The 18,294-nt window shown below is 46.6% G+C and overlaps 1 protein-coding gene across 7 annotated transcripts in view; it reads left to right on the forward strand.

The window, feature by feature from the left end:
• Positions 1 to 18,294, forward strand: part of GTDC1 (glycosyltransferase like domain containing 1) — a 228,600-nt gene that overhangs the window by 65,873 nt on the left and 144,433 nt on the right. For 6 of the 7 annotated variants that reach the window (XM_068158703.1, XM_068158699.1, XM_068158697.1 and 3 more), the window contains one exon: positions 513 to 731. The exons of the other annotated variant lie outside the window; for it this stretch is intronic. In XM_068158703.1, coding sequence (XP_068014804.1) covers positions 550 to 731 — 182 coding nt within the window. In that variant the 5' untranslated portion in view covers positions 513 to 549. The remainder of the gene's footprint in view (positions 1 to 512; positions 732 to 18,294) is intronic. 7 annotated transcript variants of the gene reach the window in all.

Here is an 18,294-nt window from a genome sequence, read left to right on the forward strand (position 1 = left end):
GTCTGGGAAGAGAAAGCTCTGAGGATAACTAATTGTGGCCTTCCAGTATCTGAAGGGGGCTACAAGAAAGCTGGGAAGGGACTTTTGAGGGTGTCAGGGAGTGATAGGACTGGGGGGAATGGAACAAAACTAGAAATGGGTAGATTCAGATTGGATGTTAGGAAGAAGTTCTTCACCATGAGGGTAGTGGGACACTGGCACAGGTTGCCCAGGGAGGTGGTGGAAGCCTCCTGCCTGGGGGTGTTTGCAGCCAGGCTGGATGTGGCTGTGAGCAAGCTGCTCCAGTGTGGGGTGTCCCTGCCCATGGCAGGGGGGTTGGAACTATATAATTCTTGATGTCCCTTCCAATCCTGCCGATTCAATGATTCTGTATAACAGGAAGAATTAATTTCACATGAGAAATGGAGGCTCTGGAGGCCTGGCAGTATCTTTCTGCTTTTGTCCAATATGATTTTCTTTACAATAAATAAATTTATTTCTAAAGTGAAATATTTCTCTGTCCTCATTTTCAGAATCTGTTCAGTTCTGAAGTGCTTGGGGGAAAAAAAAATGAGTGTGCTTCTCATTGAAGCCTTTTATGGTGGCTCCCACAAACAGCTGATGGATCTTCTCCAAGAAGAGCTACGAGATGACTGTGTCCTCTGCACGCTGCCTGCCAAGAAGTGGCACTGGAAAGCACGGACTGCTGCTCTTTATTTCATGCAAACAGTGCCAGCAAGCACCAATTACAGGTAACCTGGGAAGTGAGGGATTTCTCAGCTCACATTACAGAGAGGCCTCCAAGAAGGTGTCTGGAGCTGTTATTTTTGGGTATGTGCGTGCCAAGGGTGTATTTGCAAGCGAATGGAGACTTGCAATGGACAGGGCAAGCTTTCAGGCTTTCTTTAACTTCTTGGGGTGTAACTGGGAAATGATTTCTGTGTTTTAGGGTTTCCTAGGCTATTCTGTCTTGCACTGCTAGTCCTTGAGTCTCTAAGAGCGCAAGCATATGGATTCCTGTTTGTATGTAAATGCAGATGTACCTCTTGTTCTGAGATTATCAAATGCATTGAGTAATACTGAAAGGTTTAAACTGTGCCTCACAGATTAGGTTGAGAGATGGCACAGATGTGAACACTGCAAGCTTCCTCACTTACCCTCTGCTGTATCTATTAGCAAGTCTGATTTATCTGAGAGTGCTGCTCAGACTGACCTGAGGATTAAGGAAGAAGCTTTATCTTAATAATGGTCCAGTTCTGTCATGTGCCAGCAACTGTGGATGTCAATTATGCATTTATGTAAGTGGCAAACTTCTATCAGCTAGAACCTGGACTGATAAAAGCAGACTGTTTAGGTCAACAGATAGCTATCATGCAGTGAGAATCAGTCACTCCAGAACCAAGCTGTCTTTAAACCCAGTGATGTTGCCTGGCCTACCTGATCAGTTGAGATGTGGTAAGATGATTAACTTGAGCAGTGATGTGAGGTGCCTGCTCTGCTCGGGGCATGCAGCTCAGCAACGTGGCATGGGTAGAAAATGAGCACTCAGCTGATTTTGTACCTTCCTGGAGAGAGACTGTTAGTGCAAGGGGATGTTTTAGCTGCTTTTCAGCTACAGGATGAACCTCAGCAGGACACTGAGCACACCTAAATGATGTGCTCTCTGGATACAGCTCAGAACCAAGTCTGGTGTTCGTTACCAGAGCGAGTAGATGCAGTCAGCTGGGGAAGGACTGTGATTCAGCAAGAGAAGATCTTGTGCTACAGAAGGCTGTATTGGAACAGTGTTACCCCAAACAATGTCTAATCCTTTTTTGGAAAGCATGCTATATAAATGTACACCTTTTCTGTGCCTGCTTCTGGCTTGCATTTAAAATAAGCTACCATCCCAAGCCAAATGTTATAATTAATTTTCCCTGGTGTGTCTACTGTGAGGCATTTAGCTTTGGTTTCCTATTGCTTTCCTTTTGCAACAATTTTGTTTTGGAGGAGTGTAGATGACAAACTGTTATGTAAATTTGTCTTGTATCACAACCACATCCTCCAACGCATGGCAATGTTATCTGTGTTCCTTCAAGGTCAGCAGCCCAAGCTGTCCAGCACTAACTGTATTAAACTAATCAGACATCACTCATAGACATACACTTCATTAGTTTAACTTACAGTTACACTGACCTAAGATAACTTAACTCCAATTTGTCAAGTAACCCACATCTTGGAGGAGGGGGGGAGGGAATGCTGACATGAAAAAAAAATACCACAACCCAAAACTCTACAAAAAACCCTAACAACCCAACAAAAAATCCTCAACCCAGCAGCTTGAAAACTCCCTTGAAGTTAATAAACTTGCAATCTGTCATAGACTTATGTGCAAATATAACCTTTGCTGACAGCAAATACATCTCATCTAGCCAATAGAGCATCTTAAAGAGAGGAAAGCTTGTTTGTTGCTGTTGCTCTTAGGGTTTGATCAGACAGAATCAAGTAGTCTAAGTTGACAAAGATGTGATGTTTAAAACAGAGAATGTACCTGCAGGACAGCATTTGAGGAGCCAGGGCTGATCACAGACTCACAGAATGTTAGGGGCTGGAAGGGACCTCCAGAGACTGCAGAATTATTGAGGCTGGAATAGACCTGAGCTCATCAGGTCCAGCCTGTGGCCTAACACCTCCATATTGACCAGACCATGTCACTAAGTGCCACATCCAGTCTTGCCTTAAATACCTCCAGGGACAGTGACTCCACCTCCCTGGGAAGTCATTTCCAGTGTCTAATTCCCTTTTCCACAAGGAAGTGCTTTCTAACATCCAAACTAAACCTCCCCTGGCACAGCTTCAGGTCATGGCCTCTCATCTTGTCACTGCTGCCTGGGAGAAGAGCCTGACCCCCACCTACTACAACTTCCCTTCAGGTGGGGGTGGGATAAGGTTGCCCCTGAGTCTTCTCTCTCCAGGCTGAACAACCCCAGCTCCTTCAGCTCCTCCAGTCCTTTCACCAGATCATTGAGGCCAAGCCCCCTTGCCAAAGCAGGATCACCTGGGGCAGGCCACACAGGAGGAGTGTGGCTGGTGGGGGGAGAACTGATTTAAGTACCTTTTACTTTGCTTGCACCTTTTAAGCGTTTGTTTTGTAGTGCAACATTTCAAGTATTTGATTAGACTGAAAGTCTGAGTGCTTGAGATGACAACCTAATGAGGTTCCTGTTAGGAAAAAAGCATTGATTAAAATGAACATTGATTCTTCTAGCTTGCTAGTAACCACTAAAGATCTGCTTCACAGGCAGCAGTTTGAGGGAGAATGCTCACTGCAATCCAACAGGAGTGTGTGTTGTGAACTCCACATAGAAATATTTCCACCTCCTCCTGGAGGTCATGGGAAATACCAAATTTGCATTATTTATAATATTGACAGGATTTGGAGACTAAAGACTTTCTCTGACAAGTGATTTTCATACATGTGGCATTTCCTGAATCCCTTTGTTTCTGTTTGTTCCTCTAACAATGGAGAAAGGTTACAAATCCAGGCTGGGTGCAGAGTGGGTTGAGAGCAGCTCTGAAGGAAAGAGTTTTGGGGGTGTTGGTTGATGGGAAGCTCCCCAGGAGCCAGCAGTGTCCTCATGCAGTTCAGAAGGCCAGCTGTGTGCTGGCAGCTGAGTGTGGCCTACAGGGCAAGAGAGGGGATTCTGCACCTCGAATAACTGCCTCCAGTGCTGGTATCCCCATCATAAGAAGGACACAGATCTGCTGGAGTGAGCCCAGAGGAGGCCACAAAGATGATCCAAGGCCTGGAGCAGCTCTGCTATGAGGACAGGCTGAGGGAGCTGGGGATGTTCAGCCTGGAGAAGAGACCTTATGCAGCTGAGATGTCCTCAATCTTCAAGGGGAACACGTGCAGCTGTTGTGGGAGGTATTGACCACTTAATATTTTATCTGCAGCACTGCAGGCTCATCAGCACAAAGGCTGTGCTGCATTTCTCTAGAAACCTGTTGCTTTTCTGGTTCTGTGGCTTCATTGTGCAGTTGTTGAACCAGTTCATGCCTTCATTCACCTCATGAAAGGAGGACAAGAAGCTGTGATGAATGAGGTAGATCAGGCATGTGGTGAGTCCCTCCAACTTGGAAGGCCATAGGGAAAGTTTTTAAAGGTGGCTTAGTTGGCTTCTACACTTGAAATGCTCTGAAATATTGATGTAGAGCAGCCAGAGTACTGAGTGTTTTTAAGAGCTTTTCTAGTTGCAGACTCTCACGGTATTTCCCTCTGTGGAGAGAAGGTGTCTGTCTGAACATTGCCTGACTTGGAGTTGGAAGGAGTTTCATCCTCATGGTGGTGATTTCCAAATCACAGCATTTGAAGTGGGCTGACAACAGGCAGAACTGTTGTCTGCTTTCTGTAGGCATGTTGTACAGCAATTGTTAGTAGTTGGTGGAATATTGTCATCTTCATTCCATGAATTAGGACAGTCCAGAACAGAGACTTGATCTCCTCAGGCTGCTGGCAGTCTGCAGAGCTGGTGTGTTTCCTGCTTGCTTTGTCTCCCTGCTTGCTTCAGACAGCTTGAACTCCTTAATAAACCTTGGAGTCATAGAATGGCTTAGGTTGGAAGGGACCTCAGAGATCATCTCCTCCAACCTCCCCACCACAGGCAGGGCCGCCTCTCAACTAGACTCAGCTGCTCAAGGCCTCATCCAGCCTGGCCTGTAATAGTCCCATGGAGGAGGCATCCACAGCCTCCCTGGGCAGCCTATTCCAGAGTCTCATCAGCCTCATAGTGAAGTGAAGTACTTCACTCTAGCCCTATTCTTTCTCAGTTTCAAACCATTCCCCCTTGTCCTGTCTCTAGACACCTGCATGAAAAGTCCCTCTGCAGCCTTCCTGTGGGATCCCTTCAGCTATTGGAAGGCAGCTCTGAGGTCCCCCTGGAGTCTTTTCTCCAGGCTGAACAAGCCCAGCTCCCTCAGCCTGTCCTCACAGCAGAGATATTCCAGCCCTGCCTGTAAGATGTTTGATTTTGTCTCTTGTGTTCCACAGCACATTGCAACTCTTCAGTAATTCTAGAAAGTACCTAAAACAAAGGAAAAAGGCTTTTTGAAACCTTTTGCCTTCTTAATTCAAGGAAATGCCACAAATTTGAAAATTCTCTTGCAAAAATTAATAGCTAAAAAAAAGGAGTATTCAATAGAATAGAATAGAATAGACCAGGTTGGAAGCGACCTTCAAGATCATCATGTCCAACCCACCCAAACAGCTAACCCATGGCACCAAGCACCCCATCAAGTCTCCTCCTGAACACCTCCAGTGATGGTGACTCCACCACCTCCTCAGGCAGCCCAATCCCAATCACTCTCTCTGTATAGAACTTCTTCCTAACCTCCAGCCTAAACCTCCCCTGGTGCAGCCTGAGACTGTGTCCTCTTGTTCTGGTGCTGGCTGCCTGGGAGAAGAGAACAACATCCACCTGTCTACAACCTCCCTTCAGGGAGTTGTAGAGAGTGATAAGGTCACCCCTGAGTCTCCTCTTCTCCAGGCTAAGCAATCCCAGCTTCCTCAGCCTCTCCTCACAGGGCTGTGCTCCAAACCCCTCCCCAGCTTTGTTGTCCTTCTCTGGACATGCTCCAGCAAGTCAACCTCCTTCCTAAACTGAGGGGCCCAGGACTGGACACAGGGCTCAAGGTGTGGCCTAACCAGTACAGTGTAGAGGGGCAGAATGACCTCCCTGCTCCTGCTGGCCACACTGTTCCTGATGCAGGCCAGGATGCCATTGGCCCTCTTGGCTGCCTGGGCACACTGCAGGCTCATGTTCAGCCTGCCATCAACCAGTACCCCCAGGTCCCTCTCTGCCTGGCTGCTCTCAGCCACTCTGACCCCAGCCTGTAGCACTGCCTGGGGTTGTTGTGGCCAATGTGCAGAACCCGGCACTTGGATGTGTTAAATCTCCTGCCCTTGGCCTCTGCCCATCTGTCCAGCCTGTCCAGGTCCCTCTGCAGAGCCTCTCTACCCTCCAGCAGATCAACTCCTGTCCCCAGCTTGGTGTCATCAGCAAATTTACTGATGATAGACTCAATGCCCTCATCCAGATCATCAATAAAGATGTTAAAGAGCACAGGGCCCAGCACTGATCCTTGGGGCACACCACTAGTGACTGGCTGCCAGCTGGATGTGACACCATTCACCACCACTCTCTGGGCTCGGCCCTCCAGCCAGTTCCTAACCTATCGCAGTGTGCTCCCGTCCAAGCCATGGGCTGACAGCTTGGCCAGCAGTTTGCTATGGGGGACGGTGTCAAAGGCCTTGCTGAGGTCCAGGTAGGCTACATCCACAGCCTTCCCCACATCCACCAGGCAGTCACCTGATCATAGTGAATACTGTTGTTGTGTCTCTGGTGGGTCATTTTTTATGGGATCCACTGGACAAAAGCACTTTATATTTTAGGGACCATCCTTCACAGAAAGTAATTTCACCCCCCTCAAAGAAGAGTTAGACCTGCAGGATGGAGAGGCACAATGCAGAGCAGCTTCCAGTTTGTTTTACTGGCACTGCTAGATTATTTTAAATATCTCTCTATAAATATTCTGTGTACCATTCAGTATTGCCCCCCAGGTGGCTGTTCATATGAATAAAGATTTTATTTGTAACAGACTCTAGCCCTGAAATACCCCTAGGGTAAATGTTAGCATTTATATACCCCCTGATATTTGACAACTGTATTTTCAAGACAAACTCTCTGCTTTTTGGGTTTGGTTTTTTCCTGCATTTTGCAAAGGAGAAAATAAAAGATTGCTTGCAATTAATAAAGCACTGCAGAACCCCAAAGCAGGGGAGTGTGGTGCTCAGCAGAGTGTAGTGGTGTAATCCAAGTGCATATAAGGTAGGTGTGGTGGCTTCTGTTGCTTTAATGATCTGTTAAAAGTGCTGGATTTAGGATTCTTTCAGATTTTAAGCTTTCATTTCTGCTCTTGTGAGACCCCACCTTGAATGCTGTGTCCAGTTCTGGTGTCCCCAGCATAAGAAGAGCTGTTGGAGTGAGTCCAGAGAAGGCCGTAAAGATGATCCAAGGGCTTCTTCATAGTCCTTCTCTGCACCCCCTCCATCAGGTCCAGGTCCTTCCTGTGTTGAGGGCTCCAGAGCTGGACACAGACCTGCAGGTGAGGTACCACTAGAGCTGAGCAGAGTGACAGAATCTCCTCTCTCCGTCTCTAGCCATGCTGCTTTTGATGCAGCCCAGGCTGCCATTGCCCATTGCTGGCTCATGTCCAGCTTCTCACCCACCAGCACCCCCAGGTCCTTCTCTGCAGGGCTGCTCTCAATCTCATCATCCTCCAGCCTGTACTGGGTGAATAACACTTGCATCCCATTCATGGTATTGACTTCTAAGAGAGTGTATTTTGGTCTTCTTGTTCACCACCTTGGAACTGCTGAATAATTCTCTGCCCAGAGCTCTTTTAAGTTTCCCACCACTTCTTTGTTGCTCCACTTAATGTTAAGGAGTGTGTGTGGATGTGTGTTTTAACTGCAGTTTTGTGCCAGATGCAGTGCAATGTTCTCATAAACAACAGGGTGGTGAGTTGTCCTTTGATGAGGTGATCTAAAGGTGTGAAGAAATAAGGCGGCTATGGGTAACAGCTTAAAGGCAGGGGTCACAGAATGTTAGGGGTTGGAAGGGACCTCCAGAAATCGTTGACTCCATTTCCCCTGCCAGAGCAGGGTCACCCAGGGCAGGACACACAGGAACACACCCAGGAGGGTTTGGAAAGTCTCCAGAGGAGACTCCACAACCTTTCTGGGCAGCCTGCTCCAGGGCTCTGTCAGCCTCACCATACAGAAGTGTCTGTTGTGTCGAGATGGAATCTTCTGTGTTCCAGCTTCTACCCATATTTCCTTGTCCTCAGGTCTCATCTTTGATTAAACATACTGTGTGGGTGGAACTTACTAACTGCTATAGCTAGATAGAAAGCGATGGATACCGATAATGATGTTCTTACCTTGCTGTGGAGATGTCCAAACCAGGAATAACAAGTTTCCTTCGTTTAGTGAGGCAAAGCACACAGAGAGGAGGGAACAGGAGACGTCGCTTCGCCCCATGCTCCTCTTTCCCGCTCTGCAGCTGAGTAAAGGGTCATTGCCTCTTTAATTTCATTAGTGCTAAACTTACTTGCATTTCTTTTTCTCTCAAACAAATGGGTTGAGTTCATCAAGGTTAGCTCACACGTGCTTGTGCAAACTCATCCACGTTCGTCCTGCCCACGCTTTGAACTAGCTGGTTGGGAGCTAACTTCACACTGGGGGCCAGATGGCCGTCCTAGCACCACGTTGAGCCTAAACCAATCCACCCCACCGAGATACGAGACACAGGCGCCATGTACTGAGCTAAAACAACTTTGTGACTTCTGACCAGAGCTGGCTGCTGTCCAGCCAGCTTAAAGTGTAAGCAAAGAGAATCTAAGTCCATATGGAGCAGCATGAAGCTCCACCACTTAGCACAGATGATGCCCTCCGCTGCTGTAGCTCCGGGTAGCAGAGGATGTCCCGGGCTGAAGCGTGGCTGTGAAATTCTGTTTTGGTGAGGGAAAAGTTGGAGGCCATCTGATGCTGGGAGCGTCCAGCTTGGGAACTTGGGTGTAAAACAGGCTTGTGTGGTTTGGGTTAATCCCACCCAAAACCTGCTCTGAAAACTTCTTCTTGCAAATGTTACCTTTCCAAGCAAACTTCGTAAGGAGAGAACCTAACCAAAGGTATCTGAGCAGGGGCTTGAGCAGAGCGCTGATGGCAAGAAATGCTTTGATAAGCTTAACGAAACAAAAGTGTTTCCATTTGAGAGGTAACCTTTTGGGGGGGTTGGTTGTTCTTTTTACTGTATGGGGGGGTTTTAATGTAAAGCGTTTTTTTGGTGTAAATAAAGGCATTTTTAGAGTAAATAAAGGTATTTTTAGAGTAAATCCAGGTATTTTTTAGTGTAAATAAAGGTATTTTTTTGGTGTAAGTAAAGGTATTTTTTAGTGTAAATAAAGGTATATTTTTAGTATAAGTAAAGGGTTTTGTGTTGTAAGTAAAGGTATTTTTTTAGTATAAGTACAGGTATTTTTTAGTTTAAAGGCTTTTTTTTTAGTGTAAGTGAAGGTATTTTTTAGTGTAAATGTAGGTACTTTTTTAGTGCAAAGTAGGTATTTTTTAGTCTAAATTTAGGGTTTTTTTTTATTCTAAATAAAGGTATCTTTAGAGTAAGAAAATGTATATTTTTTTTAGTGTAAATAAAGCTATTTTTTAGTGCAAATGTATTTTTAGGGTAAATAAAGTTTTTAGTTGAAATAAAGGTGTGTTTTTTTTCTGTAAATAAAGTTATTTTTTAGCTGTAAGTAAAGGGTTATTTTACTGTAAACAAAGAGGATTTTTACTGTGAAGCTTTTTGTGTTTACTGTAGATAAAGGTTATTGTTTGGGTTTTTTTTTTTCCCCTGTAAATCAAGGTAAAAGGGAAAAAAAAATCAATCCAGTAAAAAAATAATAATTAAGTAATCCAGTAAAAAAATTAACTAAGGTCTAAGGGCAAAATCATTTCCTATTGAGGATAGCAGCACTGCTGTGGTTTCTCTGCTCACAATTAGGCTGCTAAAATCCACTTCTCAGTATGATGGAGAGAGGCTGCCTGAAAGTTTTCCTGGAGCTGGCGCAGGAGGTGGGACCTCCTTTGTGGGGCAGATTAATGACCTGGCTGCTGAGAGGCCAGCAGCAACGTTCTGCTGCTCACAGCCCTTGTACAGTGCAGCCAGTTAAGAGCAAAGGTTTTTAGTCTTAGGTCTGGCTGCTTAAAAACTTGAGGGGGAGAAATCCAGTAACAACAACAACAACAATAATAAACCCTCTTTTCAGAAACAGGACCAGTAATTCCCCAAGTGAACTACCTGAAATGCATTCAGGCAGGCAGCAATGTGATCTTAAACATTCCCTTTGCATTAATCAACTTTGCCTCAGATAAAATGCTGGCAGATGGTAGCTATTCATTGGAGAAGTGACAGGTTTTCTTTAGGTTTTTGTGTGGAAGCCCCCACATGCTCTCTTCCCTCCCCAAAACTGCAGTGGTTTCATTTGGCCAACATGCTGCTTGAAAAAAAAAAAGAATGCTGTTATTAATCAGCTTCACAATGTGGATAGTTAGAAAGGGGTTAGGTGAATTTAAATGCAGCCTCCTTCCTTTGAAGTCAGTGGAAGTATATATAGGATCTCAAATGTCATAGAATCACAGAATGGCTTAGGTCGGAAGGGAACTCAGAGGATCATCTCTTGCAGACCCCCTTGCCACAGGTAGGGACACCTCTCGACTAGACTCAGCTGCTCAAGGCCTTATCCAACCTGGTCTGCAGCACCCCCAGGCAGGAGGCAGCCACAACCTTCCTGGACAGCCTATTCCAGAGTCTCAGCACCCTCCTACTGAAGAACATCTTCCTCTGCTCCAGTCTAGCCCTACTCTCCCTCAGCTTCAAACCATTCCCCCTTGGCCTGTCTCTAGACACCCTCAGCAAAAGTCTCTCTGCAGCCTTCCGTGAGGATCCCTTCAGGTATTGGAAGGCAGCTTTAAGATCCTTCATGAGTCTTCTCTTCTTCAGGCTGAACACCCCCAGCTCCCTCAGCCTGTGATCACAGCAGAGCTGCTCCAGCCCTTGGAACATCTTTGTGACCTCCTCTGGACTCACTTCAGCAGCTCTGTGTCCTTTTTACGGTGGGGACACCAGAACTGGAGGCAGGATTGGAGGTGAGGTCTCAGCAGAGCAGAGCCAAGGGGCAGAATCCCCTCTCTTGCCCTGCTGCCCACATTCCTCTGGCTGCATCCTGGCACACAGCTGCCTGCTGGGCTGCATGAGGGCACTGCTGGCTCCTGGGGAGCTTCTCATTAAGCAATACTCCCACCAATCTTTCTTCAGAGCTGCTGTCAGCCCACTCTGCACCCAGTTTGGATTTGTGCCTGGGCTTGGCCCAAACCAGATGCAAGACCTTGCACTTTGACTTGTTGAGCTTCATGCAGGTGACACTGGCCCATTTCTCAAGCCTATCCAAGTCCTGGGGAGGAGGCTGGTTGGGACTGCTGGCGACCCATAGGAAGTGCTGATTTGCAATGGCAGAAACAAAGGATCAGCTGAAATTCCAGAGAAATGTTCTGAGGAGAGAAGGAAAGGACAGTCTGGGGTTTCAAACCCTAGCATGTGCTTCCCTTTATGTTCTCACATCCTTCTTTTGCTTTCTCAAATGAATTTTACGAATCACCTGGAGAATTGATACTTACATTACTGGCAGTAACATGTAATGAAATTGTGCATTCTGAGTCAGGTTTTCTCCACTCAGGCTTTTAATGAGTATGTAATCTGTGCTTTTCCTTGGTTGCTGTGTCTATATTTTATTTCTGAGGTAGTTATGGGTTGTGTTTCTATTTTCACAAACATCCACAGCACTATATCAGAAAGAACCTCACAGGGAGTTTCTCCTCCCCCCTCTACGCTGTTCTGATGAGACTACAGCTGGAATACTGGGTCCAATTTTGGCCTCCTCACTTCAAGAGAGACAAGGATCTGCTGGAGAGCATCCAACAGAGGCTGTGAGGATGACTGGGGGACTTGAACATCTCTGCTGTGAAGAGAGACTGAGAGCCATGGGGCTGTTTAGTCTGGAGAAGAGAAGGCTGAGAGGGGATCTGATCAGTGTCTATTGATATCAGAGGGGTGGGGGTCAGGATGAAGGTGCCAGGCTGTGGTGGTGCCCAGTGACAGGACAAGGAACAAGGTTTACAAGCTGGAACCCAGGAGGTTGCACCTGAGCACGAGGAGACACTTCTGTATGGTGAGTGTGATAGAGCCCTGGAGCAGGCTGCCCAGGGAGGTTGTGAAGACTCCTGCTCTGGAGACCTTCCAACCCCCCCGGATGTGTTCCTGTGTGCCCTGCCCTGGGTGACCCTGCTCTGGCAGGGGGCTGGACTGGATGATCTCTGGAGGTCCCTTCCAGCCCATTCTGTGACACTTTCTACAACTTATTGTCATTCTAGTCCCTAACACTAATTTGATGTTCCCAAGAGAAAGAAGCAAAGTTTTGAGTTTGCATCTCCTAAAGAAAAACCCAAACCCCCAAACTCAAACACTTCTGGCTTTTTTCTTAATCTCAACTTGTAAATTGAGTAACTAATGCAGATTTTGGTCTGATCCTTGGGCTGCACATGACCTGGATTTACACTTTTGCATTCCAGTGTCATAATTAACAGGCTTTCCTAATGAGTTTGGCTGGGTTTTGTTAATGGATACACAGTGGAAGGAGATTTGATCTTCTGCAAACTGCTCGTAGTAAAATAGTTTTGAGAGAAGATTTGCCTTATTTAATTTTGCAAGTGTTAACCTGACCCAAACACACTGAAATGTGAAAATCTTGGTTCAGGTAGCTGGGGACATCTCACTTGCCAGTTTGCAGAGACCAAGAATTCAGTGACCTAGTTCCCTGTAGTTCCTTTAGTTCCCTGGTTCATCCCAAGTCCCTGTACTTGGGAGCTCAGTGCCCTACTCAGCTGCCTTCACTCCCACTTGCACCATAACTGCTCCCTTTGTCTCCGTTAACTATGACTGCCATGGTCACTGGGGGTTCTTTCTCTCGTGGTCTTCAGTGGCTGAGGTTGGAAGTTGAAGGTAGATTTTGTTTTTCATTGTGGCTGTGGGCTGTTAGCATCTCCTGTGGGGGCTCAGGAGTTTCACTGTGACTTTCATAGAATTACAGAATCAGCCAGGTTGGGAAAGGCCTCAGAGATCATCAAGTCCAACCTTTTGAAGCCACTGAATGTTAGGGGTTGGAAGGCACCTCAGAAGGCCATGCAGTCCAACTGCCCTGCCAGAGCAGGATCACCTAGAGAAGGTCACACAGGAACACATCCAGGCAAGTTTGGATAGTCTCCAGAGAAAGAGACTCCAGCACCTCTCTGGGCAGCCTGCTCTGGGGCTCTGTCACCCTCAACAGTGAAAAAGTTTTTCCCTATGATTATGTGGAATTTATCAGGTCCATGGAGGTTCACTCTAGGAAACCTTCCCAGAGGTGTTTTCTGGGTTTATCTCCTTGATTCCTCTGGGATTACAACTGTATAGAGGTTCACAGTGTGCATGTGAAGGTGCCAGTGTCTTTTTGGTGGTGCCCAGTGGCAGGACAAAGGGCCACAGGTGTAAGCTGGAGCAGAGGAGGTGCCATGTGAACAGATAGAAAAACTTTTTCACTGTGTGGGTGCCAGAACCCTGGAACAGGTTGTGGAGTCTCCTCTTCTGGAGACATTCAAAACCCTCCTGGATGCCTTCCTATGTGACCTGCTCTCTGTGAGCCTGCTGTGGCATGGAGCTTGGACCTTCTGATCTGTCAAGGTCCCTTCCAACCCCTGCCATTCTGTGGGATTCTAACACGTGTGCTGCATACACTGAAGATGTGTCTTTGTTTGGAGTGTGGATACATCTTCAGGGATTTAATGGTGATGTAATAAGGTGGAGAACTTTCTGAATGCATGGAATACTCTGTGCATTGTGCATGGGAGAGCTAACAAAATGGGAGCAATCTGAGAACATCTGGGATCTCTTTTCTTTATGTAGGGGAATATCCTATTTTTAATGAAAGGTGGGGCTTGAGGCTGATGGCTGGCACCATTATCTGGTAGCACTGAGTTTGCAGGCATTTTTACTTTTCCCCCCCTACTGCTCTGGAGATTGCTGCAGGTTTGCCAGTGCCTTTGGCTTGTGTGAGCAAAATGCATTGCCTGCTCGTGGCAGAAGAGTTGTAACTCTCTGAGCACAGAGCAGTCCTCGTGCACAGTGACACCTCTTGGGTTCAGACCCCGAGGAACAGAATTCTTTGGAACTCTGCATATGGAGAAGTTTTCCTGCTAATCAATTTTACTGAAAACAGCTGAACATTTTATCTGCCCAATGAATCTGGGGAAATGGTGCTGAAGATGCTAAAAGCAGGCTAGAAGAGGGGAGGAAATTTGGGGAGAGATAATAAAGAAAAAAGTTACATTTTGTTTAATTTTTTAGAGTTGAATGATTACTGAATTAACTTAATGGGAGATTGTCTCTTGCTAGAGCTGTGCTGCAGTAAATTGTAGATGAGCCACAATAAGATGTTGTTGCTGAAGGGAGTTCTGAAGTACTGTAAGTCATGCTGTTGGCAGTGCCAGACAGCTTCTGTCTGCCTTGTAGCCACTGACAAATAAAGGAATGTGTGCTCTAGAATTGTTTTCCTTTGAGGAGGTCCAGTTCCTCTTGACACAGGGTGAGGCTCATATTGGAGGACACAGTCTCAAGCTGTGCCAAGGGAAGTTTAGGCTGGAGGTGAGGAGAAACTTCTTCACTGAGAGAGTTGTTAGCCGTTGGGATGTGCTGCCCAGGGAGGTGGTGGAGTCCCCATCCCTGGAGGTGTTCAAGAGGGGATTGGATGTGGCACCTGGTGCCGTGGTCTAGTGGTTTTCATTAGCTACACTGCAAGGATCCTCTACAAACATATTTGGTTGTATTTGAAGTTTTTCAGGCTCCACTATTAGACTTTTTCCTTCCTTGTTCTTTTTCTTTGACTTTGGCCCTTAAATTATTACTTTTTGTTATCCTCATCCTACCTTAAAGTTGGTTCTGAATTACTGCTGCATCCACAAGTCTTAGCTGTGTGGTATCAAAGCGGGAGGGAAGGAGGTTGGGGAAGTGCTTTAGGAGTGCCTTGTGTTAGCCCAGTGTTGCCATCAGGTGTTAAGCATCTCTTGGTTTCTCTCAGCTGTCACAGGAGCAGGTAGCAACTTCGTACCTGCCCTTGTGCCATCCAGGTCATGCCTGCTGACTCTGCTGCTTTTGCTTTTTCTTGACATTGCTTTCACAAAACTTAAGGAATCCTGATGGGAAGAGAAGTTCATTTGTCCAGGGTCACCTTGGTGTTCAGTGATTGCCCTAAGTGATGACTTCAAGATAGAATTGTTTTGTTAGGAAAAGGCCTTCAAGATCATTGAGTCCAACCATCAACCTAAGACCACTATGGTCATTAAACCATGTCTCCAAGTGCCATGTCCTCAAGGATCTTGAACACCTTTGGAGATGGTGACTCCACCACCTCCCTGGGCAGCCTGGTCCCACGCCTGACCACTCTTGCAATAAATAAATCTTTCCTAACAACCAACCTAAACCTCCCCTGGCACAATTTCAGGACATTTCCTAGCAGTCAAGAGACCTGTGTGGAAGAGTGGACTTGGTTACAGAGTCTTTGTAGGTATCTACTCTAGAATGCTGGGTTGCCATCTACTCAAGGCTATGCAGGATGAGTCTGGTTTGCAGTAGTGCTTACTCTCATGAGCTTTATGGCTGGCCTTGCAAAGGATCTTGTGGCCCAAGCTAGTTTGGACTCAGTCTTCAGTGGTTTCTGTGGCTGTTGGCTGTTGAATCATTCAGGTCTGAAGTGCCTTTAGAACAGTTTAAGTTGGGAAAGAACTTTAGGATGGTGTCCAACCATTAACCTAACATTGCCAAGTCCACCACTAAACCATGTCCCTCAGCATCACATCTACACAGTTTTGAGATCTCTCCAGGGATGGTTACTCAACCACACCCCTGGGCAACCCGTGCCAGTGCTTAAACACAATCTGCAAGTCTTGCCCACAAAGGCAGAAGGTCTCTAGGCAGAGGTGGTGGGGAGGAGTTTCACAAAAGGATTGTTTCCAGAAAAAGCTCTGGGAAACTGGAGTCTAATGAGCTTGGAAAGATGAACCCCACCTTTCTTCCCTTATTTCTTGTTAACACAGAGCAAAGAACCTAGGGAGTGGCCTTGCTTTGAATTAATGCTCATTCTGCCCTAAAGAGAGGAAATTCCTTGTAGACATTTTTGCATAGCAATAGCAGAAAAAAACAAACAAAACCCCCCCAAACCCACACCTAGATTTGAATGTGCCATGCTGTGTTGTGATGAATGGAGGAAACAGACAGTCACAAAATGGTTTCAGTTGGAAGGGTTCTTAAAGAGCATTCAGTTCCAAACCCTCTTACCATGGGCAGGGACACCTTCCACTAGACCAAGTTGTTCAAAGTCTCATCCAGCCTGGCCTTGAACAGCTTCAGGAAGGGAGCCTTTCAGCCTTAAAAGTAAGCATCTAAAATGGAAATACCTAAAACACTGATTTCCAGTGTTAAGAGTCAACTGAAGGTCATTGGCATTGTGGACTGCTTGAGGTCCTTGGGCTTCAGGCAAGCCAATATTTGTGGTGTCTCTGCACCTCCTGTCACTAGCAGGCACTTTTCAAGGGACTGTTCTTACATTCTATTTTGCACATGGCTCTGAAATGTTCTTAGATGCTGACTGGAAACAAAAAAGTAAGTGAAGGGTTTGTTAGTTTCATGTGCCTTCAGGAGACCCTTTGCTGGTGATGAGGCCAGTGTGTTGGGAGCATGGGTGGAGTGGGTCTGAGTGAGTGGGGTGAAGGAGTTGGTGACAGGGAGGGAGCCTGAGCTCACTGTGTGCTTCCTGCATTTCTCAGCAGCATGAAGGGTACTTAAGCTGTTGAGATGAAGCTTGGCAGCTGCTCTGCAAGCTCCAAATAAAACAGTGGCATGGACTTTCTTCATCTGCAGCATCTGCTTCAGACCTCAGATGTTGCTGGGGATCTACATTTCCCTCAACTGGTAGTCTTTGAGTCCAGGGTTGATAGAGAGTAAAGATGAGAATGGGGTTTATTGGAGAAGAGGGCATTTGGAGATGATGTCATTAGCCTGCTGTGGCAGGTTTAGGCAGCCAAACCACCACACCTGTTAACTGCTAGGAACGTGCTAAGGCTATGGATGATGAAGAGGAAGGTCCTAAAGGTGTGTGCATGAAACCAATGCTTCACAGTGGAGGAAGACAGCTGTGGAGCCCCCTCTTTCCCCTCTTTCCCCTCTTTCCCCTCTTTCCCCTCTTTCCCCTCTTTCCCCTCTTTCCCCTCTTTCCCCTCTTTCCCCTCTTTCCCCTCTTTCCCCTCTTTCCCCTCTTTCCCCTCTTTCCCCTCTTTCCCCTCTTTCCCCTCTTTCCCCTCTTTCCCCTCTTTCCCCTCTTTCCCCTCTTTCCCCTCTTTCCCCTCTTTCCCCTCTTTCCCCTCTTTCCCCTCTTTCCCCCCTTTCCCCCCTTTCCCCCCTTTCCTCCCTTTCTTTCCCCCCTGCCTTATTTTCCTTTCTCCCTCTCCCTTTCCCCTTCCCTATTAATTTTTCCTTGTTTCCCCTTTTTCTTTGCATTTAAATTTATCTTCTTTTTGGTTTCTTCTCTTTCTATTTTAATTTAATTATATTATATTTTCTATGTTAATTGAAGTTAATTTTGCTCTCTAATAGAAAATAAAATGTAATTAAAATAATATTTCATCTTTTGTCTCCTTTAAAAATTTTCCATTGGAATTTTTCAGTTGTTCTGTTTTGATTGAATTTTGTATTCCATTTGAGGGTTTTTATTATTTCCTATTTTAATTTTTTTAAGTTTCTATTTCAATTCAATTGTAATTTTAGCTTTACTGCTTCCCACCACGTGCCTGGGAGTTTTGATCTGTAGCTTACAGAATCATGGAATCATTAGGGTTGGAAGGGACCTCAAGAATCATCTAGTTCCAACCTCCCTGCCATGGGCAGGGACACCTCACACTCGTGAGATTGAACACATCCAAGTGCCAGGTTCTGCACATTGGCCACCACAACCCCAGGCAGTGCTACAGGCTGGGGGCAGAGTGGCTGAGAGCAGCCAGGCAGAGAGGGACCTGGGGGTACTGGTTGTTGGTAGGCTGAACATGAGCCTGCAGTGTGCCCAGGTAGCCAAGAAGGCCAATGGCATCCTGGCCTGCATCAGGAACAGTGTGGCCAGCAGGAGCAGGGAGGTCATTCTGCCCCTGTGCTCAGTACTGGTTAGGCCACACCTTGAGTCCTGTGTCCAGTTCTGGGCCTCTCAGTTTAGGAAAGATGTTGAGCTGGTGGAAGGTGTCCAGAGAAGGGCAACAAAGCTGGGGAGGGGTCTGGAGCACAGCCCTGTGAGGAGAGGCTGAGGGAGCTGGAGTTGCTTAGCCTGGAGAAGAGGAGGCTCAGGGGTGACCTTATTGCTCTCTACAACTCCCTGAAGGGAGGTTGTAGCCAGGCAGGGGCTGGTCTCTTCTCCCAGGCAACCTGTGACAGAACAAGAGGACACAGTCTCAGGCTGTGCCAGGAGAGGTTTAAGCTCAAGGAAAGGAGAAAATTCTTCCCAGAAAGCGTAATTGGCCATTGGGATGTGTTGCACAGGGAGGTGGTGGAGTCACTGTCCCTGGAGGTGTTCAAAAGAGGATTGGATGTG

Source organism: Melanerpes formicivorus, unplaced genomic scaffold (assembly GCF_026170545.1).
Source record: "Melanerpes formicivorus ecotype bairdi unplaced genomic scaffold, bMelFor1.0.p_v2 SCAF_41, whole genome shotgun sequence".
Lineage (NCBI taxonomy): Eukaryota > Metazoa > Chordata > Aves > Piciformes > Picidae > Melanerpes > Melanerpes formicivorus.